The 15,360-nt window shown below is 60.7% G+C and overlaps 1 protein-coding gene across 3 annotated transcripts in view; it reads right to left on the reverse strand.

Annotated features, from left to right (window-relative positions):
* The window catches only part of BRF1 (BRF1 RNA polymerase III transcription initiation factor subunit), a 52,260-nt gene that overhangs the window by 26,384 nt on the left and 10,516 nt on the right, over positions 1 to 15,360 (reverse strand). For 2 of the 3 annotated variants that reach the window (XM_047797335.1, XM_047797334.1), the window contains exon 3: positions 5,344 to 5,517. The exons of the other annotated variant lie outside the window; for it this stretch is intronic. In XM_047797335.1, the coding sequence (XP_047653291.1) occupies positions 5,344 to 5,517 (174 nt within the window). The remainder of the gene's footprint in view (positions 1 to 5,343; positions 5,518 to 15,360) is intronic. 3 annotated transcript variants of the gene reach the window in all.

Consider the following 15,360-nt stretch of genomic DNA (forward strand, 5'->3'; position numbering starts at 1 on the left):
CGCCCAAGGGAGACTCCCCAGGCTGCCCATGCGTGTCCAGAAGGCCGGAAGTGCCGTGGGTGCGAGGTGACGGGTGGGGTCGGTGGGGAGGCCTCGTGAGCCAGCACCACGTTCCCGGCCGCCCTGACACGAGAGGGTGGGTTCCAGGAACAAGAGGGCCATCAGCACTAAGGACCGGGGGCCTCGACCCCCCGGGGCCCAGCACCCGCCACCCTCCCCGCTTCTGTGATGTCCCTTGTCTGGCTAGTTTCTCAGCAGGAGCTCGAGGCCGCCAAGGACAAAGGCCACCAAGACACCACGCCCCACCCCGTGCCCTGCTGCACCGGCTAGACCTGGCGGTGAGAGGCTGCACCTGCAGAGCGACACCGAGCCCCCTCCCCGGCACACACTGAGCGCCTCTGGCAGAGGCCCTGAGCCCTGCCAGAGCCCCGGGAGTAAGCACGCAACAGGGCAGCAACTGCCCTGTGGACTCCAGCCCTCGCTCCTTCCTCCCGAGCTGCTGCGGTCTGGCCACGGGCAGAGGGCACAGTGAACCCCTCACCCCCAGGGCGGGCCCCACTGGACCTTGTCTACAAGCTGGGTGTCGCCTCTGAGCTTGGGCAGCCCCTGTACCACGATGTCAGCCCCTGAGGACCCGCGGCCCGGCTCGCAGTCTCACCTGGGGAAGTCACAACCTAGAGTTCAAGGACTTCCAAGGCAGCAGACTCGAGGGACCCAGCTGTCAAGAAGGGGGCCAAACAGCCTGTGCACAGGGCCCCCAGGCCCACACCAGACCCACACCCAGCTCCGAAGGCCCAGGCCTAGCTTCCCACGCACCCTCTGCCTGCAGGGAAATGAAATCCCCTCCGGGTGCAAAATTATCCACAGCTGCCACAGTTTTTCAAACACTACATCCAGCAATTCAATAAAAACTTACCAAGCATGACAGCTGGCAGGACCAATAACCAAAAGCCAAGAGAAACTCAGGCAATGAAAACAGAAACGCTAAGGATCCCACTGTGTGGTTATTAAAGGCTTCCACGGAGCTGCAGGGACGGAGAATTTCATCGGAGATCCGGAGTCTAGTAACAGAATCTAATGAAGACTGTAACTGCATCGAGGAAGTAAATCGGTGGGTTTTGACACCCGCTAGACACAAAGAGAGGACGCACCAACTCGGGACAGGTCACTGGACGGGACTCAGAGTGAAGCGGAAAACCAGGCTGGAAAGCCCGGCACACAAGCTGAGGCACGATCAAAGGGTCCAGCGTGGAAGCGACTGGGGTTCGAGGAAGGGAACACAGAGAATGGGGGAGAACCCGTGTGTGCAAAGATTTTCCCCAAACAGACAAAAGGCATTAAGCCACAAATCCCCGAGGCTCTGATAATAAGCCGGACAAATACAAAGAGAATCACATCTGCCTACAGAGAGGCGAACCCGGAAACAGGTACTTTTTAAAAACAGGTAGGGGGAGTTCCCGTCGTGGTGCAGTGGTTAACGAATCCAACTAGGAACCATGAGGTTGTGGGTTCGGTCCCTGCCCTTGCTCAGTGGGTTAATGATCCGGCGTTGCCGTGAGCTGTGGTGTAGGTTGCAGACGCGGCTCAGATCCTGCGTTGCTGTGGCTCTGGCGTAGGCCAGTGGCTACAGCTCCGATTAGACCCCTAGGCTGGGAACCTCCATATGCCACAGGGGTGGCCGAAGAAATAGCAAAAAGACAAAAACAGGTAGGGAGTGCCCTCGGGAGCAGGGGGGTTAAGGATCCGGTGTTGTCTCTGCAGCAGTTCAGCTTTAATCCCTGGCCCGGGAACCTCCTCGTGCCTCGGGCACAGCCAGGGGGTGGGGTGGGTGGGGTGGGGCAGGTAGTGACAGGAGGTGTCACCTTCCAACAGTGACAAGACGACGTAAAGCCACTGACTGGAACCGTGGGAGGCAGGAGAAAAGGGGAAACCGCAGCAAAGTTGCAGAGAAAACACCTGCTGACCTGGACTTCCACCTCAACAGAATTATCTTTTTTTCTCAGGGCTGCACACGTGACACATGGAGGTTCCCAGGCTAAGGGCTGAATCGAGCTACAGCTGCTGGCCTACACCACAGCCACAGCAACACCAGATCCTTAACCCGCTGAGTGAGGCCAGGGATTGAAGCCCCGTCCTCACGGATCCTAGTTGGGTTCATTAGGACTGCGCCGTCATGGGAACTCCCAAGCACATTAAATTTATTTATTTATTTATTTATTTATTTATTTATTTATTTCACATTAAATCTAAATGGATGAGGAGTTCCCGTCGTGGCGCAGTGGTTAACAAATCCAACTAGGAACCACGAGGTTGGTGGGTTCGATCCCTGGCCTCGCTCCGTGGGTTAAGGATCCGGTGTTGCTGTGAGCTGTGGTGTGGTGGCAGATGTGGCTCAAATCTGGCATTGCTGTGGCTCTGGTGGAGGCCAGCAGCTACAGTTCCAATTCTACCCCCAGCCCGGGACCCTCTATATGCCACCGGTGTGGCTCTATAAAGACAAAAGACAAAAAAAAAAAAAAAAAAAGATCTAAAAGAAATAAAAATGGAAATCAGGAAAGATTTGAACTGATCACAGTATAAACATGACACATCAAACTGTTCAATGTAACTAAAATCTGCCCAGAGAGAAATTAATAGTCTCAAAAGCTTATATTAAGAAAAACAGAAAAATTTAAATCAAGAACCTAAAAATACCTGCCTCAGGAAGCTGGAAATACAGTAAATTAAACTCAAAGAAATTAAAAGGCGAAAGTAACAAAAAAAGAAACCAGAGGAATATACAATGTACGTACAGCAGAGATAAATAACAAAGCCAACGTTTGGTTCTTCAAGAAAGCCGAGCGCGCTGGGAGGATGTGGAGACCGCGGAGCCCTGGCCACGGCTGGTGGGCCCGCGAGCTGGCACAGCACCTCACAGCGTCACCCAAGACAGGGGCCCAGCGACGAGGGCGTGACTCCGTTTACAAGACTGTGGAGAACCAGCGAGAAGACAGCAGCAGAAAGCAGGCTGCTGGCCGCTTAGGACAGCGACACGAGCGACAGGGGCTGAGCGCTTTCCCAGGTGACGGCTGCACAACTAACTGCGAAGAGAACTAAAAATCACTGACTTGCACCTGGTGGGTGAATGACACCCCAATACAGCTGTTACTCGAAAAAGACAAAGGAGACTGGTAACCCCCTAGCCACACAGAGCCGAGAAAAAAGGCAAAATTACCACCACGAGACGGAGGTGAAAGCAGGATGTCACCACGAGGGCTGCAGGGGATGGATGACCACTTTACGCCAAGCAAGGCCTCGAAATGACACGGAAGACGTCACGAGAAACACAGTCTGGAGAGCTCTCCCGTCTGCTGCAGAAACTGCAGCTGCAGTTCCAACCGAGCCAGAGAACCTACCCTACGGCCCCCGCGGCTTCTCTGTGGGTCAGACCCCCGAACCGCCCAGAGCGGGATCTCGAGGGGCACCCTCCAGGGCGGGGGGCGCGTGTGACTGGGACACGCTAAGTTGACAAGGACACTGCGAGCAGACAGACTCAGGCCAGCCAACCGCACAAGTCCACACAAGACGGCAGCAGTCGCTGCAGAGCAGGACGTGTCATGACCGCGTCTGGGTCCGCCCGGTGGTTTAATCCTCGAATGTCAGTGTTGTCCCTGCAGCAGCTCAGGTCACTGCTGTGGGATGGGTTCGATTCCCTGGCCCAGGAACTTCCACATGCCGTGGGTGCGACCAAAAAAACCCAAAAGTGTCACTCACGCTGGTGCACTTTAAGGGGAAGACCCTGCACGGTGACCACCGCGGACCGCGCCGCTCTCCTCCCGACCGAGGCTCTGCCGTCACCGAGGAGGAAACCCCCTCAGTCGGGCCCCAGCAGAGGCACCCGGAGAAAACCTGGGGCAGAATCTCCGCCAACACCCTCCCTCAGGGCACTGCGGGCGGGCCACGGCCACAGGGCATCGCGTGGCATGCGGCCTCCTGTGTGGGCGCCTCCCCTCTGTGTCCCGGGTCCAGCTTCACCCACCGCCTGCGCGGGTGGCCCCCGGCCCCGGGGTGCACGCTGGGCCCGGCACCACGGGCTCCTGGGAGCAGGACCCTCACGCGAGCAAGAGCGGGGCTGCCAGGCCGACTCCCGCCTGTCCAGCTCGTCCGGGCCACCTTCTCCCACAGGAGCACCGCACTGCCCCGTGCCCTGGAGCTGGGCTCCCCGCACCCCCGCCTCGCCGCCCAACCTCCGGAGCCCGGCCCGCCTCCCTGCCCAGACCGGGGCAGAGCCTGTGCCAGGGACCGTGCTCAGAGCGAGAAGGGCAAGGCGGTGACCACAAGGTCCCCTGCCCCCCCCGGGGGGGCTGCCAGGGCGCTGAGCTTCACCCCCTAAAGCAAAGGCTGCTTTTATGCCGAAATGATACGTTTCAAAATTTTAGAGACATTCTACTAAAGATTCTGATACTGAGGCTGGCCCAACCGGAAGGGCAGGGCACGGTGTCTGGGACCCGGCCACCGCAGTGGAGCCCAAAGGCTCGAGAGAGGAGAGCTCAGAGGCCGCCAAGCCCGCAGCCCAGGAGCGCGCACCGCGGGGCAGATCAGCACCACGGGGGGCGGCGCCCATCAGAGCAGGAGGGCGAGGCCGGGACCCGGCTGGAAGCCGGGGGGCCAGCAAGAAGAAACCAGGACGGGCAGTGGGACGGCGGAGTGCAGGACACCGCGGGAGAGGCTGCAGGGGCGTCGCGCGGGGACCTCTGAGCCCGCAGACAGGCAGGAGGCGCTTCAGGCCGCAAGCAGCCCACCAGCCCACAGGGGACCGGAGCCAGGGCGTGCGAGACCACAGGCGCCACGTCCGAATTCTGGGGCAGCCGATGTGCGACCCGGAACCCTGCCAGACGGTCCTCAAGGCGCGGGTGGAAAGGCCACCCTCAGAGGCTCACGGGGCCAGGAGAGGCAAGGGGCCCGGTGTCGGGAAGAGACCCAAGGGGCAGGCAGAGCAGACGCAGTGGGGGCCAGGGAGACGACACGGACCGACGCCCGGAGCCGGGGGAGCGTCCCAGGGCCGCTGGCAGAGGAAGCGGGCTCCGACCCGCAGAGGGCCGGGCTGGCGAGGAGGGGCAGACGCCCACCGGGGGGTGGGCCTCGGACGCCGGCCTGGCCCCCAGCATCCGCCCCAAGGCCGAGGGGGCAGGCACGCAGCCGCCCCGCCCTGAAAGCCCTGAAAGCCCGGGGTCCGTCCAGACGTCCAGCCAACGAGGTGTCCCCGTGACACACGCGCACCGGCCTCGAAGCCCAGAGCCCGCGCGGCGGCAGAGGGAGGCGGAGCCGAGACAGGGCCTCCGCGAGGCCCGGGCCAAAGGATACGCGGGGTGCCCTCCGTGCGGCACACCAGGTAGAGGCAGGCGGCGATGACGTGGGCCATCCTGCGGCCGCGGGTCAGGTGCTTGCTCACGGCCATCTTGAAGAAGTTGAAGGCCGTGTCCAGGCAGTGCTGGTTCAGCTGCAGCTGGTTCCCCAGGTGATGGATCTGCCGCCGCCCTAGGACACAACACGAGACGTTACCGCGCGTTCCCAACCGCCCGGCGACCCGCAGGCGTGTTACACGGACCGCGCCCCGCGCCTGCCTCGCAGCCTCGGGGGGCCGCAGGAAGACAGGCCCTTTTCCTCGCGCACGAGGTTCCCTCTTCGCTTGTGTCCCAGTAAAATGCGATGCAGGGACCGTGGATGCGAACTGCCCACGACGCCACGGGCCATGAGGTGCCCCTCCCCACCCCGGAACAGCCTCGCCCCAGGACCGGGGTCGGCCGGGCGCCCCCTCAAGGCCCCTGAGCGCGGGTGTCTGCAAAGCGCTCCGGGGAGGCCCGCCAGCCTGGCGCTAAAACAACGTCCCTAACAAGCTCACGCTCCCCCTCGAACGCCCCCTCCCCGTGGCTGAGCACCCCAGGCCCTGCTGCCCAGCCACCCGCCCCCACAGGCCAGGATGGCAGCTGACCCCAGAACACAATCTGGACACACCCTTCGTGGAGCAAGCCCAGCTCACAAGCTGTGGGCCAGAGACAGCAGCAGGAGAGGAAGCAGAGCGCTGTCCACACAGCAGAGAGGCCACCAGGGCAGAGCAGAGGAGCCCAGGGCCGCGGCAGGAGCCCAAGAGCCGGCAGCTCCCCACGGCTCTGCTCGGGGCCCCCCCGCCCTGCACACCCCCTCCATCTGCAGTGTCGGCTCCGGGCAGACAGTCCCATCACAGACGCCCGGGCCCACCGGCGTCCTCCGGCACCCCAGACTCTCGCCCCTCTGGCAAAGGCCTCCCTGCCCTGGGCCGGGGACCTCTGCTAAGGCCCAAATCCCCGCCTCAACACACACACTAACCCCAACCGGCGCTCAGGATGGGCACCCAGGCAGACAAAACCCAGGGAACTGGCCCCAGGGGTGCGGGCTGGCAGCTGCGGGGGATAGGCCCAACCACCTAGGGTGGCGCGTCCCAACGGCTCCCCCCACACGGCCCCCCTGTCCTTCGCGGTCCTGCTCCCTCGCCCCCCCAACGAAGCCTGACCAGAGCCCAGGCGGCTCTGAGGGGCCCTGCCACAGCCCCCAGAGCAGGGCCTGAGCAGAGCCATCGCCGCATCAGCATAGCACACGTTCACACACGGGACAGAGGCGGTCCACCCCACGGCCCAGCGAGGCTCGGGGGTCAGCAGGGCGGCTGACGGACAGCCCTGCCACCAGCTCCTCCGTGCACGCTGGACACAGCTCCTGCAACAGGCAGGAGAGGGCCTGCAGAGGGTGTGCACTCCAGGCCGGAGACAAAGCCACCCCCACGACCACAGGCCGGGCTGCCTGGCAGCTGGGGGGCTTGAGCTTGTCACAGTAAGTTATTTCACAGCATCTTTACTGCAAAGTCACAGGCTGTAACACTCACCCACATCAACTGTATGATTCAGTGATTTCATGTATCCACGGAGTCGTGCGCCAGCACAATTCAGTACCTTTTCAACATCCCACAGAAAGTTCTGTACCCACTGACACTTACTCCCCACCTCTCAAAGAGGAGCTGTTATTGTTTTTATTTATTTGTTCTTCACGGCCACACCCTCAGGATATGGAAGCTCCTGGGCCAGGCACTGAATCTGAGCCAGAACTGCAACCTATGCCACAGCTTTGGCAAGGCCAGACCTTGAACCCCTGCGCTGCGTGGGCTACCACGGTAGGTTTAGGATCCCAGGCTGGGGGTTGAACCTGAACCTCCACAGCGACCTGAGCCACTGCGGTCGGATTCTTAACCCTCTGCACCACAGCAGGGACTCCCCGAAAACGAGCTTTTAACTCGCGCGGTTCAGCAGACCCCCCCACCTCCCGGCAGACTGAGCAAGTCCCCCGGTGCTGATGCGCGCAGGTTTTCAACGCCGGATGTGCTGATAAACACGAAGTCACGAAGGCAGAGTCCTAACAACCACAGCGCCCTCTCCGTGGATAACGAGAGACGATGAGACGTGAAGGCGGCAGCAGCTAGGTACCCTCACGCTCCGACACTTTGTAAAAGTAGGGCCTGCCTTTCCATCCGAGACGGTGGCTGACCAGCGTCCCTCCGGCCCGCGGTGACAGCAGAGAACAAGCGTGAACGTGGCGGCAGCACCAGCAGGCAGGTACCCCGGCAGCAGGAGGAGAAGGATCTAGGCAGCCCGGCCGCAGAAGGCCCACCCTAGGCCAGCAGGACCTTCCCAACGCCAGCCACGACTCAGAGCCGTGGGGGCTGCAGGCTGCCCGTCACACCGGCCCCCGCGTGGCGACACACCAGAAGCCCCTCCCGAGAGCAGGTCCTGGGGCACCCAGAGGCCAACAGGTGCCCTGGGCGGGGGGGCTACGGATGTGGAGGGCTCACTTTAAGACCCGCATTCATGCAAACGTGAGCCACGGGCAGAGAATCAGCCAGCTCTGCAGAAAAGAGCACCGCGGAGGGAAACCCCGCGTCGCCCAGCGGGCGCCGGCGGAGAAAGCCTGCGAGGGCCCATTCCGGCCCCCGAGACGCCCATCCACAGAGATGGGTGAACGGGCTGCGACCAGAGAGACACGGCCCCAGGATGTGAGCGGGGAGGCCACTGAACCGGTGGTGGAACCCGAGAAGCAGCACACCACGGAGCGGGCAGAGGAGGAGTCCGGGGGCGCCAGGAGGCGGGGGAGGGACAGGCCCAGGATGCAGCCCCGGCTGGCGGAGGCCACAGAGGGAGGCTTGCGGCCAACAGGGCAGGCCCGTCCCTCCAGACAGGCGCAGAGGCAAGGAGCAGCCTCAGAGACAAAGAGGGCAAACGAACTCCACCGGCAGCAGCGACCGCCTACACACAGTGTGAAACGCAGCAAGGGAAAACCTCAGGTGGGTGGAACCGGGGCGCTCTCATGGCGCAGCGGGTCACCGACCTGGCACTGTCGCTGCAGCGGCTCAGGTCGCCGCGGTGCCGCAGGTCTGCTCCCTGGCCCAGGAACCTCCACGTGCCATGGGCACGACCAGAAACAACGGAGCCAGGGAGCCCCGAAGGGCAGGAAGGACGAGGAGGAAGGACGATCTCCTGGCCCGGCCCGGCCAGGACACCCCCACCGCCCAGAACGCTCATACTTCCCTCCAAGGGAAACCTGAGCCGCTTCCAGGCAGCACCCCGCCCCCCCTGTCCCCTGCTCTGCTTGCAGGGCCCCCTGGGGCCGGCCACTCCCCTGCCAGGCACAGATGCTGTAAAACACCCGCTTTATTTCAGGGAACACCTCCCAACAGTGCTCGCACTGTGACCCGCCCGAGGAGGCGGGCTCAGTCTCCCTCCCCCGGCTGAGTGGGCTGCTCTCACGGAACCGTGTGGAAAAGAAACACATGTGACCTCTCCTGGTGACCTTCTGTGGAGGAGCCAGCAGTGATCTAGGCCAGTGTCGCCAGTGGCCCATCACGGGGCCTGAGGGACACCTGCCATGGGGCAAAGAGAAAGGTGCCAGGCCCCTGGGATGGCACCCCAAAGCCACAGCAGACTCAGCCGAGAGACTTCCACAGTGTACCCCAAACAGCCCAGCTGGAGGGAGCTGTCACGGGGGAGGAGCCTAAGAAAGGCCCGGGGTCCCTCAGGGCCCTGCAGCACGGAGGGCACGGGAGGGCAGAGCGCTCGGAGTCTGCAGCTTTGACGCTGTCGTAAAACAGACGTCCAAACCCCACGGAAGTCAAAGGAGAAAGAGCCATCTCCAGACCTGGGGTTACCATTGGACCAAAGCCTAGAGGAACCTACAGCTGAGATGCAAGCATCAGGAAGAGAAAGCCCGGACAACCGACGAAGCTTCCAGCTTACGAGGCTGAGAAAGAAAAGCTAAACAGAAGACGTGGAGGAAAGGGACGGATGAGGAGCAGAAGCCAGTTGAATAGAAAACAAACACCAGAAGGGCAACAAAGCCAAGCTCACTCTACGCTAAGATTAACGCAATTGCTAAACTGAGAGCGTCCTAGCAAGATCTTTCAAGAATAAGAGGGATAAAGCACAAATGACCAATGTCAGGAATAAATGAGAACATCGCTGAAAATCTAGGAAGCAGGTAAAGGCAGAAGCGGATATTATGAATAAACCTCCGTACTACGACCACCTCCACATGAATGCGAATTTGCGTGACTGAGACAGAGAGTAATTTGAAAAGCTTGTCTTAGCAAAACTGACAGGAAGAGACAGAAAATCTAGGGGGTCCCATGAAAATACTATTTACAACAGTCCCACCAAAGAAACCTATCCGGGGCTCCCGTCGTGGCAAAGCGGGATGGGCGGCGTCTCTGGGGCCGGGGACGCAGGCTCGGTCCCCGGCCCAGCACGGCTGAGCATCTGGCAGGTCTCGGATCTGGTCCCCGGCCCAGAAGCGCCATGTGCCGCGGGGCGGCCAAAAAAGGAAAAAATGAAGAAACTGTTGTTAAACACAAGTCAAAAAGAATGAACGAACGAAACTGTTATTAAAGTCTCCTCACAGGAAACTCAAGGCCCAGACGGTCTCCGAATAAACTTTCCCCCGTGTTCGAGAAGCAAGCTGGCAAAGGGCACAGAGACTGGACAGGGGCAGAGAAGCCCGGAGCCGCAAGCTGAGATCATCGATCCAAACACCGGTCAGCGTAAGTCACTACGGCGACCGAACGAGCGGGAAGAGACAGACGGTCATCCTGGCGGACACGAAGAGCAGGCGACACAACGCGGACCCCCCCCCAATAACAGAGACGCGGACGGGACAGACCGGCCCCCGGGCGGCCGGTGAAGAGCGCGTGCCCGCGGGGTCTCACCAGAGCCTGGCTTCGAGGCCTCTGTCTCTGGCCATCGGATGTGTGGTGAGGCACCGTGCCAGCCAGCAAAGGACCGTCTTTCCAACGGGCGCCGTTGCCCAGCTGGGCGTCCAGGCTGAAACCCGCCCACCTCACACCGCACGTGAGAGCCGGCCCGCGGCGGATCACAGGCGCGCACACGACACACACGGCAAGGCAGCTTCGGAAGCATCTTCAGAGGCTGCGACAGACAAGAATTTCTTTTTTCTTTCGCCTTTTTTCTTTCTAGGGCCGCGTCCGCGACTTACGGAGGTTTCAGGCTCGGGGTCCAGCGGGAGCTGCGGCCACCGGCCTGCGCCAGAGCCGCAGCGACGCGGGATCCGAGCCGCATCTGTGACCCACGCCACAGCGCACGGCCACGCCGGATCCTTGACCCACAGAGCGAGGCCAGGGATCGAACCCACAACCTCACGGTTCCTAGTCGGATTCGCTTCCGCTGCCCCACGACAGCAACTCCTTTTTTTCCCCTCTTCATGGCCACACTCACGGTATATGGAAGTTCCCGGGCCAGGGGCTGAATGCGAACAACACTGAATCCACTAACCCACCGGGCCAGGGATGGAACCTGCACCTCTGCAGCAACCTGAGCCCCTGCACTCGGGTTCTAAGCCACTGCGCCACGGCAGGAACTCCAGAGGAGAATTTCTTAAGTCACAAAATCCTCCTAACATAAAAACTGATACAGTGGGACTCTGCTAAAACGAAGACATCTCGGAGTTCCTCTGTGCCTCAGCAGTTTAAGGATCCCTTGTTGTCGCAGCAGTGGCCCAGGTCACTGCTATGGCTTGGATTCCATTCCCGGCCTGGGAACTCCCATACACTGCGGGCACGGCCCTAAAAAAAAAGAAAAAGAAAAAGAAAATTGTGCGGGGAGTTCCCCTGTGGCTCAGCAGGCTAAGGAGCTGGTGTTGTCACTACCATGGCTCCGGTCACTGCTGTGGCTCAGGTTCAGCCCCTGGACTGGGAAGTTGCACGTGCCACAGGTATGGCCCAAAAAACCTGTGCAGGAGATGCGTCAAACAGGCACTCTCCAAACAGCCAAAAAACATACCCAAAAAATACGCAGAAGTAGTCGGCGTAACCATTCACCGGGGTAAGCAAACTAAGGCACCACAAGTGCGGTGCCCGCCCGCCAGAAAGACCCACGGACGCCTGGCGCCGCCAAGGCCCCGAGCTCGGGCTGCCGTGTGCCACATGGCTGGAGGGTGAGTCAGGATGGCCCGGCCGGAGGGCCCCTGGCCGAGTCCGCTGAGGACGACGAGGCCAGCAGACCAGACGCCCCAGAAGTCTCGCCCACAGGCGCAGACCCCAGAGAAGGGTCCGCCCAAGGGGGCCGAGATGGGAACAGCAAACGTCCCTGGACAGGAAAGGCAGCTAAACTGCTATGTTCACAACTGGGACCCACAGAGCAGTGAACAGACGGCTGACCCACACGCAAAGGGGCCATGCGCTGTGGTCCCAACTGCCTGAAGCAGAAAAGCAAAGCAAACTAACCGACAGCAGGGAGCGTTCTGGGCACAAGGAACGCTCCACCTCCTCTGTGAGGCCACCTCAAGGCGCATAACCTCACCCAGCAGGGTCCACTTAAGGTCGGGACGCTGCATGCTCTTTGCAACGCATACGTCAGATCACGGAAAACAAACACACAAAAAGACCTCAGGAGTTCCCTGGTGGCCGCGTGGTTAAGGATCTGGTGGTGTCACTGCTGTGGCTCAGGTCACTGCCATGGTGCAGGTTCCACCCCCCACCCAGAAACTTCCACATGCCACAGGCATGGCCAGAAAAACAAAACGAACAAACAAACGGAAAAACAACAAGAAGAAGACGAGAAAAAAGTTTCCCCAAGAAATATTTCCAGGGAGTCCCCTTTGTGGCCCAGCGGTTCACGAACTCGACTAGGATCCACGAGGATGCAGGTTCCATCCCTGGCCTCGCTCAGTGGGTTAAGGATCTGGCGTTGCCGGGAGCTGTGTGTAGGTCCCGATGTGGCTTGGATCTGGTGTGGCTGTGGCTGTGGTGTAGGCCAGCGACGTAGCTCCGATTAGACCCCTAGCCTGGGAACTTCCCTGTGCCGAGGATGCGGCCCTAAAAAGACACACACACACACACACACACACACACACACACACACACGCACAAAGTCCCAAGAAATATTTTCCAAATGAAAGGGCTTGTCAAATCAGTGAAAAAAGCTCTGGCCCGGAGGCCTTTCAGCACGCCAGAGGCAGAGAGAAACCCAAAAGGCGCCAGCTAAGAAGGAAAGGGACGGAGCCTAGACTGGGCTAAACCCCTTCCCTGGAGGCACTGCCCCCCTTTCCCGTGCTCTGTGGGGCACCAGAGGGAAGGCAAAGGCGGGTGTGCACAGGGGGTCCAGGGTGTTTATCTCACCGACCACGCCTCTACCGTGACCTGCGTACCTTCCCAACACAACCAGAGCCAAGGTGGGAGGGGCGGGTGTGGGGGGAGGGGAGCTGGCAGGTGCGGGGCGGGGGGCGGGGGGGGGTGCAGGTGCCAGCACACACCTCCAGGAGGGCGGGAGGGGCCCCATGAACAGAGCAGCCCCCGGCACCCCCCTCCCAACTCTCTTGTTTTCTCATTTCTTTCAGCAACCAAAACTTAACAGAAATAGTAAGAGCTGAAGTGACATCCACAGATTTCAACCAAACCCAACAGGCTCGGGGCAGGTGGGGGCGCGTGCAGGGAGGACTGGCCGCCGGGGAGAGCGCTGGGGGTGGCCGGCCCCACGCCTGTGAGCCCAGTGAGACTCCCGGCGCTGGGGCAAGAGGAGTGGGGGACACACGTTCCCGAGACAGGCGAAAGGAGCACACACCGTGGTTAAACCAGTGAACGGCCGTGAAGGGGTTAAAAAGCTCAGCGCAGAGGAGCTCCCATCGCGGCGCAGGGGTTAACGAATCCGACTAGGAACCACGAGGTTGCGGGTTCGATCCCTGGCCTCGCCCAGAAGGTTAAGGATGCAGCATTGCCCTGCGCTGTGGTGTAGGTCGCAGATGCAGCGTGGATCTGGCATTGCTGAGGCTGTGGTGTAGACCAGCAGCTGCAGCTCCGATTCGACCCCTAGCCTGGGAACCTCCACATGCAGGAGCGGCCCTAGTAGAAAAGGCAAAAAAATAAAAAAATAAAAGGTCCGTGCAGAGCATGAAATGAGAGACAGGAGCAGGGTCCCCACGTCGGAAACGCAGCCGGGGCGTCTCAGAGGAAGCGCAGAAGACAGGCTGCCGTCAGCCCTCGCCTCTCCCCAAAACCTCCAGGGAAATGACAGCAAGGAGATGAAATCGGCGCAACCTCGCCCAGGCAGAGAGAAGAGCCCGGAGAGGCCAGGGCGCGGTGCTCGCCCTGGCGCGGCCAGTCAGCACCGGCAGAGCCCTGGCCGGGCCCGAGGGCCTCCTCCACCCTCCAACCAGCCCCAGCCCCGCAGGCAGGCCGCTGACGGCGGAGGCGGCCGCGGAGACGGGAGGGACGCGCCCGGGTGGCTGGAGGGAGAGCCGGCCCCTCCTCCGGCACCAGGCCGCTGGGGCTGGGCGCAGACCCTGGGCAGGAACCCTGGGGAAAGGGGTGCAGGGGGGACGGCCCGGGGTCCCCCCAGGGCTGCGGGCCCCCCTCAGTGGAGCGGCTCCACCTTGGCCTCAGACCCCACGCTGTTCCCAGGAGGCTGATGGCTCACTTAGACCAAGGGTTATTTCAAGTGTTTTAACCAGGATGGGTTCTTTCTTTCTCTTTACGGTTAGCTCCCAATTTTACCGCCATGAGCAGGTCTGCGTAAGCGTTGCTCCTGGTAACCGATTTGGGTCTGGTGAAGAAGCTACTCGAGGTTTTCAGAAGGATGCCCTTTCTTCACGTGCGGGAGAGCTGATGAAGGCAGCCCCAGAGGGGAAAGATTCTGTGACAGCACCACCTAGAAGCAAGCCGAGGAGCGAGGCTTGCACAGCGGGCGCGAAGGCCAAGCAAAGGGGGGGTCAGGCTGCAACCTACACCACAGCTCATGGCAACACCAGATCCTGAACCCACTGAGCGAAGCCAGGGATCGAACCGGCGTCCTCATGGTTCCCAGTCATATTCGTTAACCGCTGAGCCGCGACGGGCACTCCGACCTCGGCTCGTTAAGGGGGCCATCCTCCCCAAGTTGGTCTGCGGATTCAGCCAATCCCTATCAAAACCCTAGGGGCCTGCTTTGCAGAAACGGACACGCTGATCCTAAACCCGTGGGAAAAGCCAAGGGACTCAGACGCGTCGGCAAAACCATGTTAAGTGAAGAATCAACCGGGAGGACCCAGCTTCCTGATTCCAAAACTCGCTACGAAGACACAACCACCGCAAGAGTGTGACACTCGCAAAAGGAGCAGAGACGGTCCACGGGGCAGAGGGAGAATCCGCACGTCAACCCTCACCTGTACGCCCGCCGACTCTGACAAAGGTGCCAACTGGGCAAACAGTCTCTTCAGCAAACGGCGCCGGGACAGCGGGAGACCCGCGTGCGAGCGTGAAGCTGAGCCCTTCCCCACACGCAAAGAAGATCAAAATCTCAACCAAGAGCGAGCCCCTAAAACCCAGAAGGGAGCGGAAGCAGAGACCTTTGCAATTCGGATTGAATGGGGCGATTTTTCCCAGTTATGACACAACAAACACAAACGACAAAGGAATACACTGACGAGCTGCACATCATCAAAACTAACACCTTTGTGCTTCAAAGCTCACCATCAAGAAAGGGAAAAACACCCCAGAGCGAAGGAAGATTTTCTGTAAATCACGACCAGAGGCGGCTAAGAGCCTTGTGCCTAAACGTAGAAAGACCTTTTACAATTCACCGAGGAGACGAGTAACCCGATTAAAAACAGACCAACATCGGAACAGACACTGCCCGTCCGCTGCGGCCTCGAACTGCAACGGGGCTCAAGGAAAACGGTGCCTGTCACCGCACTTTTCTCGGCGAAACCACGAACCGACAGGTGTGGGCCCAGCAGCATCCAGAGATCTCAGGGAGAAGCCCTGACAGAGGGTCTCTGCAGGAGACCCAGGGGGTCCTGCAGACCTGGGGGTGGGACTCT

The sequence above is a fragment of the Phacochoerus africanus genome, chromosome 9 (assembly GCF_016906955.1).
Source record: "Phacochoerus africanus isolate WHEZ1 chromosome 9, ROS_Pafr_v1, whole genome shotgun sequence".
In the NCBI taxonomy this organism is placed as follows: Eukaryota; Metazoa; Chordata; class Mammalia; order Artiodactyla; family Suidae; genus Phacochoerus; species Phacochoerus africanus.